The following is a 23,282-nucleotide window of genomic DNA, read 5'->3' on the forward strand; positions in this document are numbered from 1 at the left end:
AGCTTTTGCTGTGTAGTCTCGGTGAGAGACGCAGAAAAATATACAATTTGTTTTAGCAAAACTGTATATTATTTCCTGTCAATAAAGATTTCAGGAAAAAAAGGTTTTTTTAAATGAGCCTATTGGATTCTGGAATCCATTCAAAATGAGACCAGAAAACTTGTTAAAAAGCAAAATAATACCACACTTCTCAAAAATACTCACATGCATCATTAATAACATAAGCCATAAACATTTTTTTATTTAATTTGAATTGTAAATCATTCTTTAGAAAGAACATTCTGTGGTGGGGTTTACCTAAATGTATGATGTTAACATTCACTGTATTGTTCAACAGGAAAAAACATCTCCCAATAAACACACGGTACATGTTTGTGACACAATAAGCAAAGAATGAAAAGAGGAATGTTTACTGAGAAATACATTGAAGGCTTATAGATGCCGTTACTGCAGTTCAGTGAACACACAGGATCGGTCGAAACCAGCATTCACTGCTTGAATCTTTCTGGAGGAGTTTCTGAAGCGCTCTCGCGTCTCACTTCAGTTCACAACAGAACAGAAATGAAATCTAAGCAAGTGCATTTCACATTTCAGTACAGAATATACAGAGGCATAAAACCGGAGTAATACTCTTTTCCTGAGTAAAACTGATGTGCAGAATGACACCTGCACAAAGAAAATTCACAACGCAAACTTAACAGTTTAACATTGTTATAACACAATAAGATATTTCCAACAAATGCATATAAAAACATTTCCAGCATCAAATTATACTAAACAACCCATCTTAAACCTGTCTAAGCAGGCACACTGGTCTGGAAACTAACTCAGGACGGATTTAAAAGCTTTTAGTTTTCTAACAAGGAAAGCAAACCAAACATTTAGTCGATATTTAGGGCATATGCATTACCCTCAAAAACACTTCCAGCTTACAAAAAACAATACAATATTTCTCCTCCAGTGAGAAAGGGTTAAAAGGAAACAAAAACATTTGTAATCCATCATCTTTGGTTTGCTTGAATGTCATAAACAATTAAAATTGTGAAAAACACTGGTTTTGGTTAGCTGAGGCTCTTTCGATTAGTAGAAAATCTTCAGGAAAGTGATAAACATCATGCAAATAGAAACGAATCTACAATGATCTTCTGTGCAACGGTGACAACAATCTTTGGTTTCAGGCTGTTTGCGTTTGAAATGAAAACTTTAGAACTTGATTGTGTCTCTCTGATTGACATGTACCGGCCTTTCAAGACCGATCAATTTCCCCTGATTGAGAAGAATTTCAGCCACACGTGAACGACGATTGATAATATAATAACATCTCTCTCTGCATATAATCTCCATGTACAACACAAACACATCCACGTTGAGCTTGAAATTCTAATGGGGGAAGCTGATATTTGGTTTAAGGGGTCTGGTCTCACGTAATTTGTCGTAAATAGCAATACACTCACAAAATTTCACTTTAAAAAAAAATCCCTTTTTAAGAAATGCAATGCTTATTATGTGAGATTCACCCTGAAAGCATCAAACCATCAATTGTCTTAATGTCGATTGACCACGTTTTCACTTCACAAGGTCGTAAAATCGGCAAAGCGGCTCTCGGGTCATAAAAGCAGCACGGTTAACTCCAGCCAACAGCTCAGACGAAAGAAAGAAGCAAACAGTTTTAGGGATGATTGGCGTGTCACCGTTGCACATTTCAGTTGCGTGACCTACCAAAATACAAAACAAACTAATCTGAAGGACAAGTGCTAGACTTCTGTTTCTAAATCTAAAATGGCTTCAACTATACCATAGCACGAAAGTAACTAAAACACATATTCAGTAGTAGTAATATTTCAAGAAAAATAGATCTTTAGAGGATTTATGATCCTTGTATACTTAACATTAGATTATTATCTTTGGTTTTTAGAACATTCACTCCGTAACATCAGACTGCAATCGTATAAATCTCTTCCTCGTATCGCTCAGCTCTTCATACATTAAGGCCAGTTATTAAAGCTATCGGCATCTGCTGAACACATCAACGTCAGCAGTTTTCTGTAACTTCACACATTAAACAATAGAAAAGAGAAAGAAACAAAACTATGTCTCCATGACAGAGGTTAAACACACATTCAACGCGGCCTCGGATAAGCAGCGCAGCACAAGAATACCCTGTCAATCACGGTATAAAACACACACACAAGGCTCTTCAAATGAACTAAAACTTGATCCCTGAGATACAGAAAATGAACACGACTACACCTAAAAAAACAAAACATTCAAATGAGGTAGTACAAAACTATAAGAGCAAAAACACACAAACAATAAACCTGAGAAACCTCTTGAGTTTTGGAGTGGAGACGTCAACACAAAACGCTCAATCGTCAACAAACGTCTTCAAATAAAACATTCAACGGAAATGTTAACGTCTATATACCTGAGGAAGATAAAACTATGATCCTGAGTGAAAATACAACGTTGCTTCCCCCTACTTCAGGATGACACAAACAAACAAACAAACAAACTGACACGGACAAACACACAAAGTCTAGAAATAGCAGAATTATTGCTGCACGAAAGAATGTGTAAGCCGGTATTAAATACTGAGCAGGAAAATCTCATCATGGTTAAATTGAGGTAGATAAGAATGTGAGCTTTCCATCCTCACTGTGAGCAAACGTCAGAAACATATTCTGACGTCTAAAAACATTCATGGTGGGTGAGATTTTAGTTTCTTTCAAACACGCACTCATTTCAAACAAATGAACAAAAGAGAGAAGAAACACAGACACTGCGCAGTAGTCTGTTTAAGCAGCAGGGGGCGTTAGAGAGTTCTGGGTTTGGGTTAAACCGGTCGGGACGGTGTGGTTTCCTCTGCATTTTCGACACAGAGGTGATGCTCTTTATCCATCACGTAACGGTCTGAGTCTCCGCTCTCCTCGTCCCGCAGGGAAGCCGGACGGCTGCTGGACCCCTCCATATCGTCATTAGAATAACGCCCAGAGTCGCCCGTCTCACTGGAATGAGAGCCCTCGCTGTTGCCTTCTGATGACCCGAACAGACCCTGCAGAGAGGACGGCTGATGGGGAGGAGATCCGGGCGATGTGTCGGTGTAACGCAGAAGAGTGGTGCCCGGGTGATACGAGTAAGAGGGACTGGAGACCTTCTTCACATCCTGCGTTCACAAACACGAGAGAACAGAGAAATGATCCATCTGTTTGAACCATTTTATCGAGAAGAGAACCGTGACATGAATAGTTTCTGGCTCCTTTAACAAAAAGCGGATCCAAGTATAACGATTTGTAGATATTATATGCTGTATTTGGTCCTTTATGTTTACTCAAACATTATATTAAGGTAACGCACCAAAAAAGTCATTAGAACCTTGTGAGAATAATCAGAACACATTACGGTAAAGAAAATGTTTGGAACGAAACGAAAACGAACAAATGACATAAAATCTTAATAATCAATAACTTTTTTTTAACAATAAGAAATGTTTTCATACCTTCTCGTCCTTCTTGAAGAAGCTCCATCTGCTTCTCTTCTTCTCATTGGTGGGCTTGACTGGACCATCACTGTTAATGATCAGATTTGTTCCTCCCTAATAATGTTAAAATGCTTTCATCAGAGCACTTCCACAAGAACCGTCTGCTCAAGATTATTCTATGACGTGTCATTTTAAACATACCTTCGCGTCAACGAAATGGTCCCTCATCATGGGCATCATCACCTCTACACTTTCAGCTTGACTCCCATTGGTCAGATGAACAGCCGTGGGCGGAGTCTGTCCTCCTTGTCTGATGGATTTGGCAGTGCAGGATTTCCTACATCACAACGCATGAGTCCAGTCAGTGATGGTTTTACCATTGAAACAGGAAGGTGCGAGGTGAGCTCTTACCTGGTTTTGCTTCTGCAGGCCAGTATGAGCACGCAGATGATGATGCAGGTTAAAGCGATACACACACCCACCGCTATCCCGGCCATTGAGCGCTGATCCAGATGATAAAATCCGTCCGAAAACACTGCAGGGGAGGAATTAAAACACTAAGTTAATGCAAGTCAACAATTCTTATGATAAATGTGTAATGTGCATTTTATTGCCACTAATGTGTGCCCTTTATTTTGCTTTAATTATATTTAAAAAACGCATGCAACTGCTCTACACAGGTTCTATCAGTCTAAAGTGTCCCGTAGGGGAAGCTGCATAACCAAAACTCACCTGTAGCATGCACAGAGTGTACAGTCAGCTCAACCGCAGGTGAGAACGGCCCATCTCCCATCTGATTGGATGCTGAAACCTTCACCAGGTACACCTGACCAGACTGAAGTTTCTCCAGCAGAGCCATAGTGATGCTCCCTGGAGACAAGACCACTGGGTTAGTGTCATAAAAACGACTTCTTAAACGACGCCGGTTGCATTTTTTATTTGATTTTATGTGCGATGACGTTTAAGATGCACTTTTGTTACTATAAGGCAAGAATGCATGATTCTGTTCAGAAATATTTTTTGTCATGCTGGTTTGTAATCTCTTCACTGATAGCAATTAAAAAGTATAGTGGTCTAACATTGTTTTGTATTTATATGTCGTCTGTGACCAAGAAACAATCGACCAATAAAACCATTCTGGCCGAATGTTTTGACCATTTGTTGAGACTGGTCCTGTTTACATATTCATCCAATGCAATTTGCATCCGACTGCGCACCCAATTCACGCAGACATTATATGTCATCAGAGCGCTCACAGTCGGCGTTTCAATATAGAGAGAATAGCGGAGGAAAGAAGCACAAACCAGACTAGCCGGAGGAACCCTTACCAAGTAAATATAAAAAACGAAAGAGGTAAAACTCGAATTAACATCGGTGCAGCTTTTACACGATGGAGGATATAAACGACGATACCATGGTGGCTTTGTTTCTTTTGGACAGGTATGTACATGCATCGATAAGAATTGGTGTTTTGGAGGAGGCGTGGCTATGGAAGGCGATTTGCATGGAGGGTGGGATCATGATTTCAGTGCTAGCAGGCTAAAGTTAGCACCTTAAGACATCACGCATTCTGCCCCTTAAATTGCGTAAAATTGCCTCCTTTGTAAGTCGCGCCGAAAAGCGTCTGCCTAATGACTAAATGTAAAACATCTACATTCCCTTTTAGAGAATTGTTAGAAAGCTACTTTTTTCAAGACACGTGCACGCTTTAGATAATCACAAGTGAGGATTTGAACCAACAGACCGTATTACAGCCAAAATCTCATTACGGAAAAATACTGAGAGCACTAGAATGCTAGTTTCATGGGGTTTGGCCACAGGAATACATAGTTCCTGCAGGACTCTGGGATGGGGATTAGACGTGTGTGTTATGATTGGTCTCTGCGTTCTGTCACCGGAAACACCAATAATCGTGGGATGCCCAGTCAACATGGACATGAAAGGGAAGCAGCAATGAGATATTGATTTCCAATGAAAGATGAAAAGCATCGGAGCACCTTCTCTCTGAAGGATCTGCCACTCTCCAGCCGCCCAGGCTCTGCGTGATGCGTACAGGATGGTGTAGCGTGTCACAGTGATGTTGGGCTCGTCGGGTGGTTTCCATGACACTAGTGCTGAATCTCCCTCGATCAGACTGACTTTGACTCCCACAGGGGCGTGAGAGGGAGCTGAGCGGAGAAACAGAGAAACGGATTCATGAACTAACTAGTCATATCAATGTACTGATTGTATTAGCTTCATAAAGAAACTTCTGGTTTTAGGAAATATTTCAACACTAGAAAATAAAAGAGCGCTCGTTTTTGATAACTTCAGGATGGAGTGCGTTCTGTGCGCGTTTACCTTCAGGTAGTGTTTGCTGGTAAACCACAGGACTCCAGGGACTGGACACCTGATCCACGTGAAGACGGACGGCAAACTCATAATTTGTGTTCGGATCCAAATCCCTGACCAGCAAACTCTGAGCATCACTGCAGGACACAACATTTGCCATTCAATTCAACTTCTGGCCATTTTAAGTTGAGACAGAACAGGAATCCTAGTTCGCACATTGTTTCTCGTAATTCTTGCAACGCATTGTGGGATCCCCGTGCACATTTTCAGAAGTCTCTTTCACTACTCACGTCTGCAGGTAGAGCACCAGCGAGGCGTTCTGCAGTCCCACGGGATTACAGCGGAGCGTGTAGTTGACGGTTTGTCCCGCCGTGAAGGCTGGTCGACCCCAGTGCAGGTACACAGAGGCGGAGCTGTTACTGTGGGCGTAAACGTGATGAGGCGGCGGAGGGGGCGGGATCAAACGATCGCGGACGGCTGCAAAATAAACACATCGGGCGTAACTTGACTGTGCCTTACGTGACTGTACGTCATTTAACTTTAAGTGTAAGAGTGAACAGAAACTCACAAACACATCCAGGTGTGCTGACGGTCTGATCGGCCTGATATCCGTCACCTAGCACACTGTATGCCAACACTTTAACATGATACTTCTTTCTGGGGTCTGGCACACATGGAGAAAAAAAAGAAATTAACATTTGAAAATCTGTTTCTTTTGCATCTGAGATGTGTTTGTGTGTGATGAGAAGCAGATGTGTGAGCTGAAAGTGTTGGTCAGCAGGTTTGTGGTCACTGCTGCTGCTGGTCAACACAAAAGACGAGTGTTCATCCACCTTCGGCTCAACCATCTGTCATTTGTTGGCTTTAACACACACACACTGACCAGCAGCCGCATCCCATTCAATAGCAGAACACATGAGTTCAATAAAAGAGCCAAAAGGTCATGAGAAACAGAGGCAGAGGTCAGTCATAAAGATACCTCTGAATGACAGAAGCACTGTAACTCACCACAAAATCATCAGCATCTATCCTCTTTCTATAAACGTGTTTTTTGTCTGTTGTTGCTCAAAAATATTTTTTAAATAATCATTCTAAATAACTATTATTTAATATGGTTTACAGCAATGAAAATGAATGAAATCAAGGACTCAGACGTCATACTGTACTGCGGTTACTTTTGCTCACACGGTGGCGCTACACAACAGTCTGAACGTGTTTCTGTAGTTCAGTTTAATGTTGGCAGTAAGTCCGTTCAAACTTTAAAACCCGCAAATGACACAAACATAATGTTTACACAAGCAACAACATTCTGGCTTTTTATTATATATATAACAACTAATACTTCTAATATTGCTACAGTTAAAAAAACCTGATGTAGGACAGTTTCAAGATGTCAATGTCTGATGATGAATCTAATAACTTTAAACACAACACTTAAGCGATCTGTGGCGTTGGCCCTTAGGAGGCGGGGTCAAAGACACAGGCCTGCTCTGATTGGACTGTGGGTGTGTTGAGGGTGTGTCTTTGAGACCCACAACACTGAAGAGTCTACATGGAGGTAGTGAGGGGTCAAAGTTCACATTCAGATAAAACTCCTGGGTCAACGGTCAGACACACAAGTCGAGCCTCTTTCTCTGAACCATCAACATTCAGAGACACAGCGAGATAAAGAAAGTGTTTGGAGAGGGGGAGCGAGACACAAAAGAAAAGAAAACTGGGTTTTACATTTAATTCAATCTCGTAAAAGACGGGAAAACGATTTATCTGGAGTGTGTATCACATCACATGTGGCTTCACCCTAAACCTTTAAACCCTAAAACTACACCGGGACGACATCCCTCTCATCCAATAGCCTGGAGATATTAACCACACACTGAGAGGGGAAGGGGCTGGGATTGACATCTGTGCTGTGACCTCTGACCTCTGACATGGAATCTGGGCAAGTCGAGTCCTGCAGAGAGGGTTGGAGAGGAGCATACGCACAGGACATAAAAACACACACGTCTGGGACGTTCTTGAACTTTTTTTCATAACCTGATCAGATTAGACCACTCACGACATCACTGTAGTAACCATCCCATAATGATTCTGAACTCTGAAATGTGTCACGTTAACTGCTGTCGGGTTTCTTAAGTCGTTTGTAGAAAGCGGAATCGCAAAATACGAGTGAAACGAAAAATTCGATCAAGATGAAGCGTCTCAAACTCCAAACTCATTGTTGATAATGTTTATAAAACTCTAAAGGAGACAAACATGAGATTACTTTACAAGACGCATGAGCTAAAATCAGATTTTCAGATTTTTCTGTCCCACTGGCACCTACTGAATCGATCCTAACCATTAAAACCAGTGTCCAGTCAGCAGATATGACTTATTCTCAACATCCCTTATGCAAATATTGATAATCAGCTTGAATATTTGAATATCAGCTGTTGTCCAGCTGGCTGACCTCTCTCTGGCCACAGATGGCCACTGGTTACGCAAAGCATTGTGGGATAGCAGGCCTGACACTACAGACCCAGATGAGAGTGACGTTAAGATGCATCCTCCTCCGGAGAACCATGGGAAGGCCAGAGCTCTGTCCAGCTTTCAGGTCACAGGGTGGCAGGGTCAGAGGTCAGGTGGGAGAGGGTGGAGTTTAGGAAGAGCAGCCAAAAATGTACATATCTGAAAGACACTTCAGTGCTTTTTTACTCGGACCAGATTCTTCTCTCTCTCTCACACACAGCAGTCAGTGGAACTGTTTCATGTACTACTCACCCAGTCCTCCGATGGTGTGCTGGCGTTGATGTGGGGGGATTTGGGTCGGGGGTCCCTCTGGCTGACTCTCCTCATGATATGAAAGTTTGTAGCCGTCCAGATCAGCGGCGCCGCCCGCTTGGAGATTCCAGCGTACCGTGATAGTGGTGCAGTTTAGCGTTTCCAACTGGAGCTCTGGTGCCAAGGGCACTGAGGGACCACAATAAACAACCAATAAGAAAAGGAATCTCACAATAAGAACCAATCACAAGTCTTACTCACAAATCATTTATCTACAATATGCGATGGTCAACCCTTAAAGATTGTGATGTGATGGACATTAGCAGTTTCCAGAGTGCCGATTAAAAAGGAATGCTCGCCGTATGTCTCGGATTCCCACTGAGAACCATCAAAACAGCAAATCCTTGAGATTTATCACGAGTCCATAAGAGAGACGGGACCTCACAGCTTTAAGAAACACACGTCCGCTGGTCAATGTATATCTTTATAGGTATGTTTAACAAAAGCTTGAGATCACCGGTGACCGGCAGAATCCGATACGCGAGTCGAGGCTCACGGCCTGGCGGGCTTTATAACCCATGACTGAAACCTTTCCAATGTGAGTTAGGAGCGGGGTCAAAGGTCACGCAGTAACAAATGCAATGGCTTAACAAGATTATCAGCCCGAGAGAGAGTCTGCTGTCGTCTTTCTTAAGGCATTTGTGTTACATGATATCAGCAGAAAATACCTGAGAGAAAGAAGAGTGTGTGTGTGTGTGTATTGAGACAGACCTTTAGTGCTGGAGTCTTTGGGTGTTCTGTGCGTCGTCCAGGCGGATGGTTCGCCCCAGCCCACGCTGGTAGCCGCTGCGATGCGGAGCAGATAGTTGGTGTCGGGCTGAAGGCCTTTCAAGAGGTGATGGGTTCTGTGTCCCGGCATCTCGTGTTGAGCGATCACTCCATCAGCGCTGGTTCTGTACGAGAGACGGTACATCGACACACGACCCCGACTCAGCTTGTGAGAGAGAGGCTGCCAGGACACCTGAATGTCAGTCGGGCTTCGACTGCTGAGACTCAACTCTGGAGCACGCAGAGGAACTGAGAAGAGAGAGAGAGAGATTATTAACTTGATTATTAAGACCTCATATTATATATATTGCAATGCTTCATTTTGTAAGGCCTTTAAAGACATAATGAAGTGTTGCAATATATATAATATATTTAAAGACCTTACATAATGAAGCGTTATGTTTTAATTACCTTATAATTAGCTATTTCTATCTACATACACTGCAGGTCACCTCGCACAGAATTCATCATGTTGTTTCTACAGTATCCCTAAATGGACAAACTGCTCTACAGGGCCTTTCCTAAATATGTCATTCGGCAACGTGGAGAAAAGGCAACGACATCTTAGTTCTGTGTCAGCTGCCGTAGTGCTTCCAAAGAGAGGGGTGGAGTGAATCGTTGCTTGCAATTCCCAATACCACCACTAGATGCCGCTAAATTTCATACACTGGACCATTAAGATAAGGCTCGATCCTTACAGAAGAAAAAGTGTACTGCATAGGTGTACTTCTATTAATTAAAGCTAACAGACACAGACCGAAGTAGTGGCACTTTTTGATTTACGTCTGAAGATGTGATTTCTCAGAAGGACTTTTAACCCCAGTAAGGTAAGAAGATGATGAAACATCAGTGTACAGTGACTGTCCTGTACTCACCGTCCTCTAGCGTGTGTTGTATGACGTGGTCAGACATGCGGCTGGCACCCACGGGCATGTACGCTACGATGTAAAAGGTGTAGTTCCGCCCGGCCTCCAGGTCATCAATGATGTAACGGGTGGTATCATTACCGATAACTATCTGATACTCTTCGTTATTTAGACCTGCGGAGACACCAACACACAAATCTTTCTTAAATCCTTCAACACAGGAATGTTCTTAACACGCTACAGTACTTGGTGTTAGGTCACAGTGAAAACAAGTTAACAAACCCAACTAAATGATTCTGCTCCAATATTTATTATTAAAAGTAAACAACTCTAAACTCAACAATATCTAATGTAATGAAGACTTTTAGTTTTAGTCAGAGAGCAACTTTTCTCAATTTATGTTGGTCAATTTAACTTAAACCTAACGTGCGATCCATTATTCAATACCTTGGTTTTGAGTTTTTATATGATGTTTACGTTCACACTGAAATCAGACTAAACATGTGATCTTGGGAAACATGAGGACAATTGGAGAAATGAAATAAATCGCTTCTGAAAGTCTAGGAAACATATTTGAGATTTATTTTTCTTAGAAGGAAAACCTGAGAAGGAAAATTCAGGATCTGCTCTCCTCATTGTTGTCTAGGAGATACCAAGAAAATAAGATCTGACTTATGTTTTGCCTAGAAATCAACAGCTCATATTCTATGCGATCCTTATTGTTCATTTGCTTGTTAAACTTTATAAATGTGAATCTGTTACATGAATCTTTAACTGTGAAGATGTTCAGAACCGGGCCGCACTATATAAAGACACATGTCAATTCCATCAACACGGCTGTGAATTATTTCCAAAGAAGCCAAATTCCACCCGCTGCTTTTCCCACAAGTCCACAGCACTTCAGATCCAGACATTCATATGAAAGAAAAACTTGCGAGCACCAAGTGGCCATGTGAATTTCTGAACCGCGAAGAGAGAGACTTTGATCCTTGAGAGCAACAGAACACACTCAGAATAATGAAGCTCTTAAAACTCTTTTCAATGACTTCCGCCGCTTTCTGCCCTGCACATGCTCTCTCTTTATTCTATCCATTCTTCTTCTTTCAATAAATGACCTGGAACTCCGAAGGACAGAACGTACAAGTGCCAACATTTCTAATAAAGATTTAACTCTATTCACACGGGTTCCTGTTCGACTTATTCTCTCTATTCTCTTTCTCCTCGGGCAGGCAGCTGTTTTATAGGGACGCGCTTCTCAAATTGCAAATGTTTTGTTGAAAGGACAAACCAGAAAAGGATTCTTGATATTTCAGCTTGGAGCTGACTTTTGCTCAAAAGAGAGGAACGGCTGTCAGGACACAAGAAAGAGATTTTCCCACAAGGTGCAAGTGTTTTAGACTCCGGGCATCTGTGGCTCTGTTTGAGCTTTCGACTCACGTCATTCTTAGAGTAAGCTTCGGATAAGCAAGATCAACTAAGCAAAGTATTTAGATTTTCACAATTGAATACAAACTGCATCACTCACCTTCCGTCTTCATGTAGTGCACTGAATAGGCGATGACTTTGTCTGAGTTGTACATGGGTCTCTCCCACGCCAGCAGGATGCCTGAACTGGACATGGTGTCCGCACGAACGTTTCTGGGAGCGCTGGGACGGTTATCCGACATCACCACGATCAGTCGAGCCATGGCCAGAACCGAACCCAGCTGGTTCTCTGCCTGGCACTGGTATATGCCATCATCTTCTGGAATGATCTGGTTTATCACCACTTTACTGTAAAAACAAACATTATTTTAATGTGGTGTAATCAATGACGATGACTTATTAAAATATATATTTTTAAAAATGTATTTATCTTTCGGTTTTCAATATATGGTAATCTAAACAGATATCACTTTGTAATGCATCATAATCGTATCAAGGAAAATAGCAATATTAATAATGTAATTTATCGATTTCTTTTAATTCGTTTTTCCACTACCTTAATGTATGTAAAGCTGTTTTGCAACAATGCAAATTTGTGAAAAGCGCTATATAAATACAACTGAATTCAAGTATATTATGCAGGGAAAAACTTAAATATCAATGAAACTACATTACATTCATGTGAATCTAATAAGAATCACCAATGACATTAGTGCAAATTGCATGAAGTTAAAAGTAAAATGGCAATCGAAAAAAAACTATTTTCATTTACGGTAATATATCATTTTCCTTCTGATCTGGAGGTGAAATGTGACCAGTACGTTTCCTCAGAGTTTTGTAAAATGCAGACACATTTATCACACATGTTAAACTCTTGTTATTGACACTCCTTTATCCCCCACGTCCTCTTTTGCTTTCAGGATCCCATAACAAAGGCAGACAGGAGAACTCATTAGAAGAAAATCAAAGAGAAAATCAAGCCAAACACTATTAGTAAAGCGTTGAATTATTAAGCGTCTCTGCAGAAACTGGCTCATGAATAATTCAGCGAGACTGAGTTTCCAGCGGACAAATGAGCCAGCTCAAGCCCTGAATAACGTCAGTGTCCTAAACCCTGTTTGAGCATCATCTGTAGGGCCGAAACAAACGGGGCCTAACGTTACTGTAGCTGTGCCTTCATCGTTGTGGATTTTACACGTGAGCCGCGTCAATACCTGTTGTACATTTTGATGCGTCCGTTCGAGTGAAGCGTTTTTCCGTTCTTCAGCCAGGTGATCTGGGGGTCGGGGAAGCCCTGTGCCACACACGCGAAGCGAGCGGTACCAGCTCTGGGTCGGGTCACGCTCTCCGGCCACTCCACAAAAGACGGAGGCGCTACCCAAAAGAACAACACATTCAACACATATTCCTGCTGTTCAGTGCGCTCACTACTAAGGTGACATACTGTTTTCAGACTATACCTTGCACGGTTATGTTAGCAGCGGCGAGCGTGAAGTTCCTGGTTCCCGGTGTGGTCGCGCGGCAGAAGTAGACTCCGGCGTGCTGAGGTTTGATGTCGGATATGAGCAGGTTTCCGTTGCCCAGAACTTTTGTGTTGTAAACGTCGATGGACTTGTGGTCGGCCCGGCTCCAGGAGATGAGCGGGCGAGGGCTTCCCGTGGCCATGCACTCCAGCAGAGCGCTACTGCGGGTCGCGACGGTGAGATTCTGAGGACCGGCGACGATAAGAGGCCTTTGGGGAACTCTGGAAGATGGAGCTACGGAGCAGCAAAACGATTTTTAAGTAAAAAAACTAAAATGAGACATTTGTGTCTGTGTTTGTATTTGAGGGATCTCACCTGCAGTCACCATCAGCACGGCCTCTGAGCTTTTGCGGCGACTGGCGATGTTGGTCGCCACGCAACGGTATCTTCCAGCATCCTCCTGTTCAACTCCTTGAATTTGCAAAATGCCACCGGGCAGCACTGCGATTCTGAATAAAGATATAAACCAAGAGATATGTTTATTTTTATATGCTCCTTAACAGAAAAATAAACGCTACGTTTGTTTAATAGGACAGGCATAGTTTACATAAAAGGAAGAGTCATTGGTTAATGTGTTGATGGGCGGAGTCATACCTCTCAGTGGCCAGCGGTAAAGTGACTCGGTTAAACTCCCATGTGATGATTGGTGGGGGCGTGGCGGTGATTTTACAGTTGAATCTGGCAACCCATCCCTCTGGAACAGTGATGGAGGACGGTTGTTGAGAAAAGGCTGATAAACCTGCAGAAAGAAATTGACTAATAAATGTTCATCTTTAAAGTGCAGAGTGTTTTGGTAGATCAGTTGGTAAAGCATTATGTTTGCAAAGCCATGGTCATACCGATCAAAACATGCGTACATGTCTAAATGTCTTGTATTTACTGTAAAGCTGCGTTTCAACAAAGCATAATTGTGAAAAGAGCTGTAGAAATCATTTTGTAATTTCCTCTTGTTCATTCACTCTTTGCACTAATACACAGATTTTTTTTTTCATGCCAATAAAACACACATAAACTGATACTGAGACAGATGGGGGGGGGGGGGAGAGAGAGAGAGAGAGAGAGAGAGAGAGAGAGAGAGAGAGAGAGAGAGAGAGAGAGAGAGAGAGAGAGAGAGAGAGAGAGAGAGAGACAGAGAGAGAGAGAGAGAGAGAGAGAGAGAGAGAGAGAGAGAGAGACACAGAGACAGATAGAGAGCGAGAGACAGATAGACAGAGAGAGAGCGAGAGAGCGAGAGAGAGAGAGAGCGAGAGAGCGAGAGAGAGAGAGACAGAGAGAGAGAGAGAGAGACAGAGAGAGAGAGAGAGAGAGAGCGAGAGAGGTTTGGTTGTTGTAAGATGATCTTGTACTCGTGCTTACTCTGTCACTAGAGATTAATGAGTCAAATTAACCCAAAAGGGGCAAGAAGCTTTAAATAAACATCACGCAAGCGTAACCTTTTGCTCACAATTCTGCATGTTTTTCTCTGTCCAAAGTAACCTTAATGCTTTTCTCTAACACTTTGGTTCTCAAACTGTGGTTCGCCTGGTTAGTTGTACTTGATATATGAATTTACATTTCGTATTTTAAATACAATTTTAAATGTTTAATACATGATTGATAATACGGAATACATCCAATTTTAATAGTTGTATGAATGATTGCTTATTCTCATTGGTGGATGTAACCACAAGAGTGTAAACACAGAACGACAGCAGAAAGATGCTTGTGAGTCAGTCTCTCTCTCTTTTCCGACGAGTAAGTTTCTAATGCATTTCTGAACTTGAACCGCTGTTTAAAGCTGTTGTTATTGCAATAAAGCGCTTATTCAACGCGCGTCTGCATCTATATCCAGGTTAAATCAATGAAGTGACCCGCAGCAGTAAAGTGTGAGACTCTGTGTAAGTGTACATTTATTTATTTACCTTCTGTGTTAAATATTCTTTGGTCAGTGTTTGTCTTTAATATAAGTTTGTAGTCTTTCTGCAAGTCCATACAGAGTCCTCCAAAAGTCATTTACAGAGCCCTGTTTATTGTGCACTACAGAAAGTGTATGTGTCCACTATTACTGCTTGAAAAACATGGGAAAAAACACGCTCTTTAGTTTGAAAACAGCTGGTAAATAAAAAAGGGGTTGTATTATTAAGAACACATTATAATTTGAGGACGAGGTGTAAAGATAAAGATTCACGGCTCAAATGTTTATTCATATGTTTTTTTATGGCGGTCATAAGGTGGTACTTGGAAGAACTACTTTATTAAAGGTGGCACTTGATCCGAGACTATTTGAGAACCACTGTTATAACACATGTGTGCTATGTCATAGATATATTTCTGCACTTTTCTAAAGTTTGCCGTTTGCTAAATTCTCTTTCTGTATAAGCCTGTTATGTACACAATTATTACTTTACTCCATTCTAACCATTCAAGGATCAACACACAGGACGTGGTGACTTTATTTCACACACAAACCGAACTGAAGAAAGCCTTGACATTCTTCAGAACTTTCTGTGACTTTTTGGGTACCCCTTCCCTTTAATGCGACTATTAGTGCACTCATAAGTAAAACTAAGCGGCGAAAGTAAACACAATATAGCATTAAAGCAAACAGTGTTCACTTTAAACAGTGTTTTATGATCGTAGAGACTTTAACAGGCATTCATGTTTGTTTAACTTCTCTTCACACTGCCCCACAGGCCATCAGTTTTTCTCTTTGACCTTCTCTGGCTTACAGCTATAAAACCCACAATAGCCATTAAACCCCCCGTCCCCTCCATAACCCAACCAACCACCCACCCTACAGAAGCCTGTGGTCAATAATTAGTTAACTGAAATCAATGAATCGTCTGCTGTACATACAGACCCCAGTATAAATCTCATATTAGCATAGAGATCATATCCATCATATCAACCCCGAATTTAAAGAGACAGTAAATGTACGTGTTCTGCTGAACACAAAGATATTTGTAAGAATGTCAGTAACCCAAACAGATCTCATCTCCCATTTACTGTCACAGTAGGGAAAATAAATAGTATGGGAGTCAATGAGGTGTGAGACCTGATAGGTCTTCCAAATATCTTCCTTTGTGTTCAGCAGAAATAAGAAATGTATACATGGGAACAATCTGAGGGTATAAAATGATGCAGTAAATGATGACAGGATTCACATTTTGAGACACAACGATGATGCATCATGGTCATAGATTCACAACATACAGAACATAAAGCCAGTGCGGTACATCTAGTTCTTAAATTAAATTGAGATCACAAACGGATGAAAATCTACTTTAAGTGTGTTAAAAACAAGAAAATAGTCAAGCGTTACAAAAGGATGTCAATCCGTCACATTCCTGGCTTGACCTCTCACCTCAACAAATCCAGATCGGCAGTAAGCTCATCCCAGCTAAAGCACCAGTAACAGACCAGAGCAACATTTCAACCCATCGTGAAGAACCTCACTTCCGGTTTAATGTTATAGTCTTTATTTCTGTAGAGCGAGATCATGGGTTCGCATCCAGATCAAATGAGTACATGCCATAACAGCTGCTGAATATGTACGGACAGATCTCTTGTTGAATTTAGCTCTGTGTTTGACCCTCTCTGATAATGGCTTTCTTATGTTCTGAAACTCAGGCCTGCGGATCAGCACACAGTACACTCAAGGTCAGCGAGCAGGTCAGACAGGGACAATGGTTCCCATGACGACATGAGGGGCCTGATCCGCAATTCTAGGGCCACTATCTCAATTCCACCTTAAGGACAAGAAAAAAACCTTGGTGTCAACTTTTCACTACGAGACTTATCATCCCAGTTCAAGAGAAATAAAAATGATTCTGAATCAGGTGCACATTCAGATGGTCACTGTTCTTTATGGTCTTTTTAAATGTTTTGCAAACATTCAATAAAACAAAAAACGGTCAAACCCACACACCTCTGTTTAATTTAACATGTGTTTTTACTGTCTTGGTAAAGCAATACGAGCATAAGTGCCCTTAAGGATCTTTTAGTGCAGATAAGAGACGCCACTGATATTTCAGCCTTCAGCAAACACACACACGCACAGAGAGTACATCCATCACTCAACATTATCATCCTTCATAAAAACCCTCATAAACAAGCTCATAAAAACATTATTTAAAAGCAGATGATTGAACACATTTCCATGCATAATTGACAATATAAAAGCCTTCGGCGTGCATTTGATGCAGCTGTAATGGAAGAGCTCATCCATTAATTCATCTTTAATGCCACGGCCATTCGAGAAGTTTTTAGGTATTATCAGCGGATGCATAATTCAGCGTGCCCACTGTGGATAAACCGTGTGGTGACCTGACCTCACCTCGCTCTCTTACACTCCTTAAAGAAATGACTGCAGAGGTAAAGAATGCCTCACCCGTGAACGCAAGACAGCAACACAAAAGCTCCGCAGATCAATCACGCTCCGTCCAGCCAGAAGGACAGTTTAAAAGCCCGGAGCACCGCCCCCTCGGCCAGCCAATCAGAAACCTTGGATCGGCACTTCTCCTTCCAACCGCAGGCTGCGCTCGAGACCTCTCACTGTGCCCTTTGGCCTTTCGCCTGATGGGGAGCTGCCGAGGGGGCAGGAAAATCTGCCCAAACTCTTATTTGCCCCCTGAGCTCTGAAAGGCACCCCGCTCCTCTCCGGCACAACACAGCTTTTGTGTCCTGTCTGTTCTGACGGGTCAAACGGTCAACCAGAGATAAAGATATGTGATCAAATACATGTAGACTAACCATCTGTTCTAAAACCAAACAATCCCAGAATGCATTGTGACATGCTCAGTAAAATAATGAAGCAAAATGTGACCAAAAAAAGCAGAGCTGATGTGCATGTTTTGATGGGTTAGCAGGAATATTTGACTCCTCTGTGCCGTATCCCAGCACACAACCTGCTGAGCAATTTAAAGCAACCTTTGACCTTTCAGACCACCGCTCAGGAAACCATGGAAACCTTTCACGCTGCACACTAAAGGACAGAAGTCGTGTGAAGAGATGCAGATTCCTCAAACATTTCAAGGTTTGTCTGTTTGGATATTGATGACAGCTAGAAAATCTAACAATTATAAATAAATATGAATTCTGCTCATACTTGGGTTAATGATTTAAACAAATCCCCAACGAAGTTCGACATTTAAAGGCCTAAATGGGGTTGGCAACCTAACAGATCAAAGCGATGCGCTGGTGCCAACTTTTTCACACACGGGTAGAATTGGGAATCGAAAAGCAATCGAAAGGTTAACCTTTTTTAAATGAAATTAAATTCCTCCTGCGTGCACATTATCAGAACTTGCTGATATCGCAATAAAAGCCCTCATGAAAATGAATTACATTTTTACTATAGTAACTGTGTTATTTACGCTAGTTTCATTATGGGAACTACAGTCTAACAATGATATGTCCAGGTTAACTATGTTAATACAAATTGTAATAAATCCTTGTAACCTAAACCGTATATCGATTAGCAGAATCTGAACCGATAAAAGTCAAACTATGCCCAACCGCACGCAGGCATCCCACGCAGGAAGAAAATGGGAATATCGTCGGCCGAAATTCTAAGAATTTCTAGGAAGACATTAGAGGACCTCAGGGACTCAGTAAAAGAGGCCATTTCCCAACACAAACCACCACACACGAGACACAAACTCAAACATGCTTCTCATTTTAAACTGCTAAAGACGACCACCTTTGACCCTGGATCTGTCTCCATACATACAAACTCAAAAACAACTGCTTCTTCATTCAGTTTAAAAGCCACATCTTTACCGTTTACAACAATTGTGAAACAACCTTTACAATTCCCTAAACCTTTTACATTTGTGCTTAAAACCCAATTCTGATCACAGTCATTTTAGGTTTACTAAACAGTTCTCCGGGTCTTCAGGAAGTGGGCAAAATCTTGGTTTACCGATATAAGTTAATATATAATATAATACAAGTTAATAAGTTTCTAAATGAAGTCAATGATATATGTATATTTTTATCCTTAACATGCAAACAGTTTTCTTTCAGAGTTTTCAGTTTAGAATAGTGTGTAGTTTTTGTAATGGGTATTTTTATATGTGAAAACAATAGGACACTGTGGTGTGTCCTCATTCAGAGAAGTAAACGTGTGTGAAGGATATCGCCTCTGAGAAGAGGTAAGTAGAAACACAGAGGTCAAAGGGTACGAACATGTGGACCATTAATCTTACACACACAACAGCCCAAGGCAAACGCACACTGTTCACAAAATCTGCAAACACACAGCATTAAAAAACATTTTAACATCAGCGCATAAAACCAGAACAACCTCTGGAATGTCCTTTTCAACTAAACCTTCAACTTTAAACCTCACTATTTCACTCGTCTCATTTGCATAACTCCTCACATATTAGTGGACAGGGGGCAGATGTCCTGTCCAGCCCGCTCTGGCCAAACAAATGCCCCTTAAAGAAATCCCCTTCTGTGGTCGGGGCAGTCGGGGGCAAAGTCTTCTCAAAGAAGAAAAGGAGAAGAGGACAAAAAGCTTTTCTGGATTCTGTAGACCAGCGGAGCAGAAAGCAATCGACCGGAGACCACCAACTCAACTCGGGTGCAATGAAAACAGTGCTTGTGCCGGACAAAAAAATGCATCTAGATTTGTTTTTAGATTTTTTGAAATTGTTTTGCGTGTGATGACTTATCCCTCAAAAAGTAAACGGAGTCTAAATGTCTGCAATCACACTTTCTCTAGACTAGACTAACTTGAGAAGTTCTACGAACTAACAATGATTGACAAAAATATTTTGACAAAAACTAGAACATAACGATGACTGTACATGCACAAGCAGATAAAAACTAAATATGTAAAAAAAATTATCAAATACGACTAAAAGATCTTTGAGGAAAACCTTTAGGACAAACAGAGACACAAATGGCAAAGAGAGCTAAAACTAATGCATCATTCAGATCATTTAGAATTGATCATTTAAAGAGACGGTTTATGTAATGTCTGATTGTTTAACGTGAGACGGTGTTCAAATCTTCTCAGAAATCTCGATTTATTCTTAATGCTATCAGGAAACACCAAGTATATATCTATAAAGTGATCATCAGTGCCGTGTATCCTGGTCTTGATTATTGGCGGTGAGAACTTAAGAGGAACAGTCACTTCCCGTGCTCAAGTTTTGTCCTGAAGCAGCGCAGCACGGCGCATGGCCTCAGGAGGAGAGGTCTTTAAAAAGCCCCTACTGCCATCAAATCCGCCCTTTCATAACTCAGTCACACACACACACACAGAAACAATCTCTCTCTCTCTCTGATATAAAGGCACGGCTGTGTGAACAGAGGTCATATGCACAGGTGACCTCCACAAACTGAGGCTTTCAAACCTGCCGGGCTTCATTTGCACACCAATGGACACATTCTAACTAACACACCCGTGACCCCACACACACACACACAGGCCTGAGACCCTTCACCCCACCAGTGATGGGTTTTTAAATCTTCAGTCAACACATTTCATAAACACACTTCACTGTATGGCATCAAATAATATCTCAGATGTCACGGTTACACATCTGACATTTAGCAAAAGCGATATCTGTATCATTCAATAATGTACATGTTGTTTTGACCTTTACGTCAACCACGCTTGAGTTCCGATGTAATGATTGTGTGAGATCTCGAGCAGACACACTTTGGGTTTCCAAGTTATCCCCTGACCCTCACACAAACCTACCGTATCAGTATACATGACCCCTCGTGTGTTTGCTGAACTAAGGTGTCAGATACGTTCATGTGTGTGATATTGGTCGAATCTTTGATCATGAGTGAACTACGGCTTGTCTACATCAGATGTGATAACGCTTTGTGTTTCCTCTGATGTCACTGTAGTTGATTTAATCACATTTGCACACTGACAGATATTGGGTGGCATTACGATGGCACATCCTCCTGTGAAACTTACTTGCGATAGTCAAGCGTGCTCTCTGACTCAAAATAGATCCATATTTGTTCTGGGCAAGGCACTGGTAGAACCCTTCATCTGATTTGTCTTTACGGCTCCCCGGTTCTGAGATGAACAGGGATCCGTTGGCGAGCGGGTAAATGTGCTCCGTCTCTATAAGCTTTCCTCCATTTTTTAGCCATCGGATGGCGATCGGAGCCTCGCCGTGGGCCTGACAGTCCAAAACCACAGCGTCCCTCCGGATTACAGTCACATCGTGTGGTTCCCTCATAAAAAACAGCTCGCTAAAACACAACACACCTGCAGGACAAACAGAAATGAATCAGGATGTGAAATAAAGAGGTGGTTTTACTCAGTTTTAAGGTAAACGTGGATGAATACAAGTGGCAGGCGGATCTTCTGAGTTCCTGTAATCATATTTGACTAGATGGATTGCTCGCTGTAATCCCTTCATTCATGGCTCATGAAGTCAAAGCTAGAGAGAATCACTTCAGCTCTTATTGCCAGTATGAAATTCACAAGACATTTAGCAGACCACCATGACAAGAGTCGAGAGACATCAAAATAATGAAGATAAAAACAGTCAATCGAAGATATTCTTTTAACAGAAACATCATTTAAACGCTAATATCAGTTTATAACAGTGAACGCTGCATGTTTTATCGCATGGTATTAATAATATTCAATGTTATGAGATTCTAAGAGTAAGCATTACAATACTTGATCTTATCTGTTGGTTAAAGCAAGAATTATACACAAGCATACAGAATATTATTAGTTTATTAGGCTGTGATGTGTAAGGAGTAAGTTGTTTATTTGTGTACCTATAAATGATTCAACTTAAAGCGATGCTCTGTCATGAATTACTCACCTTCTAGTTGTTCCAAACATTGTTCGGTTGAACACAAAGAGAGATATTTGGAAATATTGTTAACAACCAACAGTTCTGAAGCACAAAAATAATGAAAATGTTTTGGTTCAGTTGAACACCAAAGAAGATATTTTGAGGAATGTAGGAAAACAAACAGTTCTGGGGCACTTTAGACTGACATTTATGTGGTTCCTACTATGGCAGTCAATGGTGCTTCAGACCTGGTTGCTCACATTATTCCAAAATATCTCTCATTGTGTTCAACCCAACAATGTTTGAAACAACTAGAATTCATGACAGAATCTTCATTTTTGGGTGTAGTGCCACTTTAAATGCTCAAGACTTTCAAAGGATTTGAATCATCATCTCTCACAAGTCCAGTAGATAAAGAGATGTGAGGGAAAGTACAACAAACTTTCAACTTATGATTCGACACATCTTAAAGGATCAGAAGTGAAGGAGTATAACAAGTGCACGTGACTTCAGCATCAGCAACATTGTCGATACATTGTATCTGCGTGACGTGACGTGACTCACTCCACGCGACTGATGTACACATGATACAGAAAACCTACATTACTTTTTACATACTAGCATTCATGACAGACACAAGAAGTGGATCACAGTCTGAACACTCATTTAATCGATGTCAATTCTACTTTTTAAAGTTGTTCTACTGCTCTCATTAAACCCCCGAGACGACCGCATAACACACAACTTTGTTCAGTTTGCTAGAAATAAAGTGAAATAAACTCGTTTTACCTGAGATTGAAAGAGATGCTGCGAGAAACAGCAAACGCTGGTATAATCTCTTTATAAAAGACGCCATTTATCCCGGCAGTACGAGCATGACTGAGCCCGTGGGCTGCGGACTAGAGATTCACGCGCATCTGGCTAAAGTCACGCGGGCGCAGCGGTCAGCGGTTGGCACTACTTCACGCGGACGAACACACGTGACGCGGCTCATTTCAGACAGCGCGAGAGATCCCTCCGCCCTCGGAAGCGTGCACCAGAGCCATCGCGCTTCACGTGTAGTCTGACGTCACAGTAAACAGATTTTTATTTAATGACTATAATTCATAACAACAAATACAATTGTTTGTTCTTGTCAGAATTGGGATTAAACAGTAGAAAAGACAAACAGTCATTATTTCTTGGACATTTATGTCAAATATTTCAGTTTTTAATACTTTTACTATTATCCGAGTTGTGATAACAGGAGTTGTTTCTTACAAACGAGAAAAACATGGGTTGCGTCTCGCACTTTTTTTATTAC

General features: G+C 41.4%; 1 protein-coding gene across 1 annotated transcript; it reads right to left on the bottom strand.

Moving 5' to 3' along the window:
- Nucleotides 1–221: 221 nt before the first annotated feature.
- Nucleotides 222–22,835, bottom strand: prtga (protogenin homolog a (Gallus gallus); the record flags this gene model as incomplete). Its single annotated transcript, XM_079466407.1, has 19 exons — nucleotides 222–3,163; nucleotides 3,497–3,592; nucleotides 3,680–3,815; nucleotides 3,890–4,013; nucleotides 4,211–4,348; nucleotides 5,476–5,646; nucleotides 5,819–5,946; nucleotides 6,100–6,286; nucleotides 6,378–6,473; nucleotides 8,570–8,758; nucleotides 9,341–9,646; nucleotides 10,273–10,437; nucleotides 11,789–12,036; nucleotides 12,903–13,062; nucleotides 13,149–13,445; nucleotides 13,527–13,660; nucleotides 13,806–13,950; nucleotides 21,136–21,435; nucleotides 22,769–22,835. 19 exons carry the CDS (start codon nucleotides 22,833–22,835, stop codon nucleotides 2,834–2,836), a joined length of 3,417 nt encoding a protein of 1,138 aa, XP_079322533.1. The 3' UTR covers nucleotides 222–2,833.
- Between the last annotated feature and the right edge of the window lie 447 nt (nucleotides 22,836–23,282).

This window comes from Barbatula barbatula (genome assembly GCF_947034865.1).
Source record: "Barbatula barbatula genome assembly, chromosome: 10".
Classification (NCBI taxonomy): domain Eukaryota; kingdom Metazoa; phylum Chordata; class Actinopteri; order Cypriniformes; family Nemacheilidae; genus Barbatula; species Barbatula barbatula.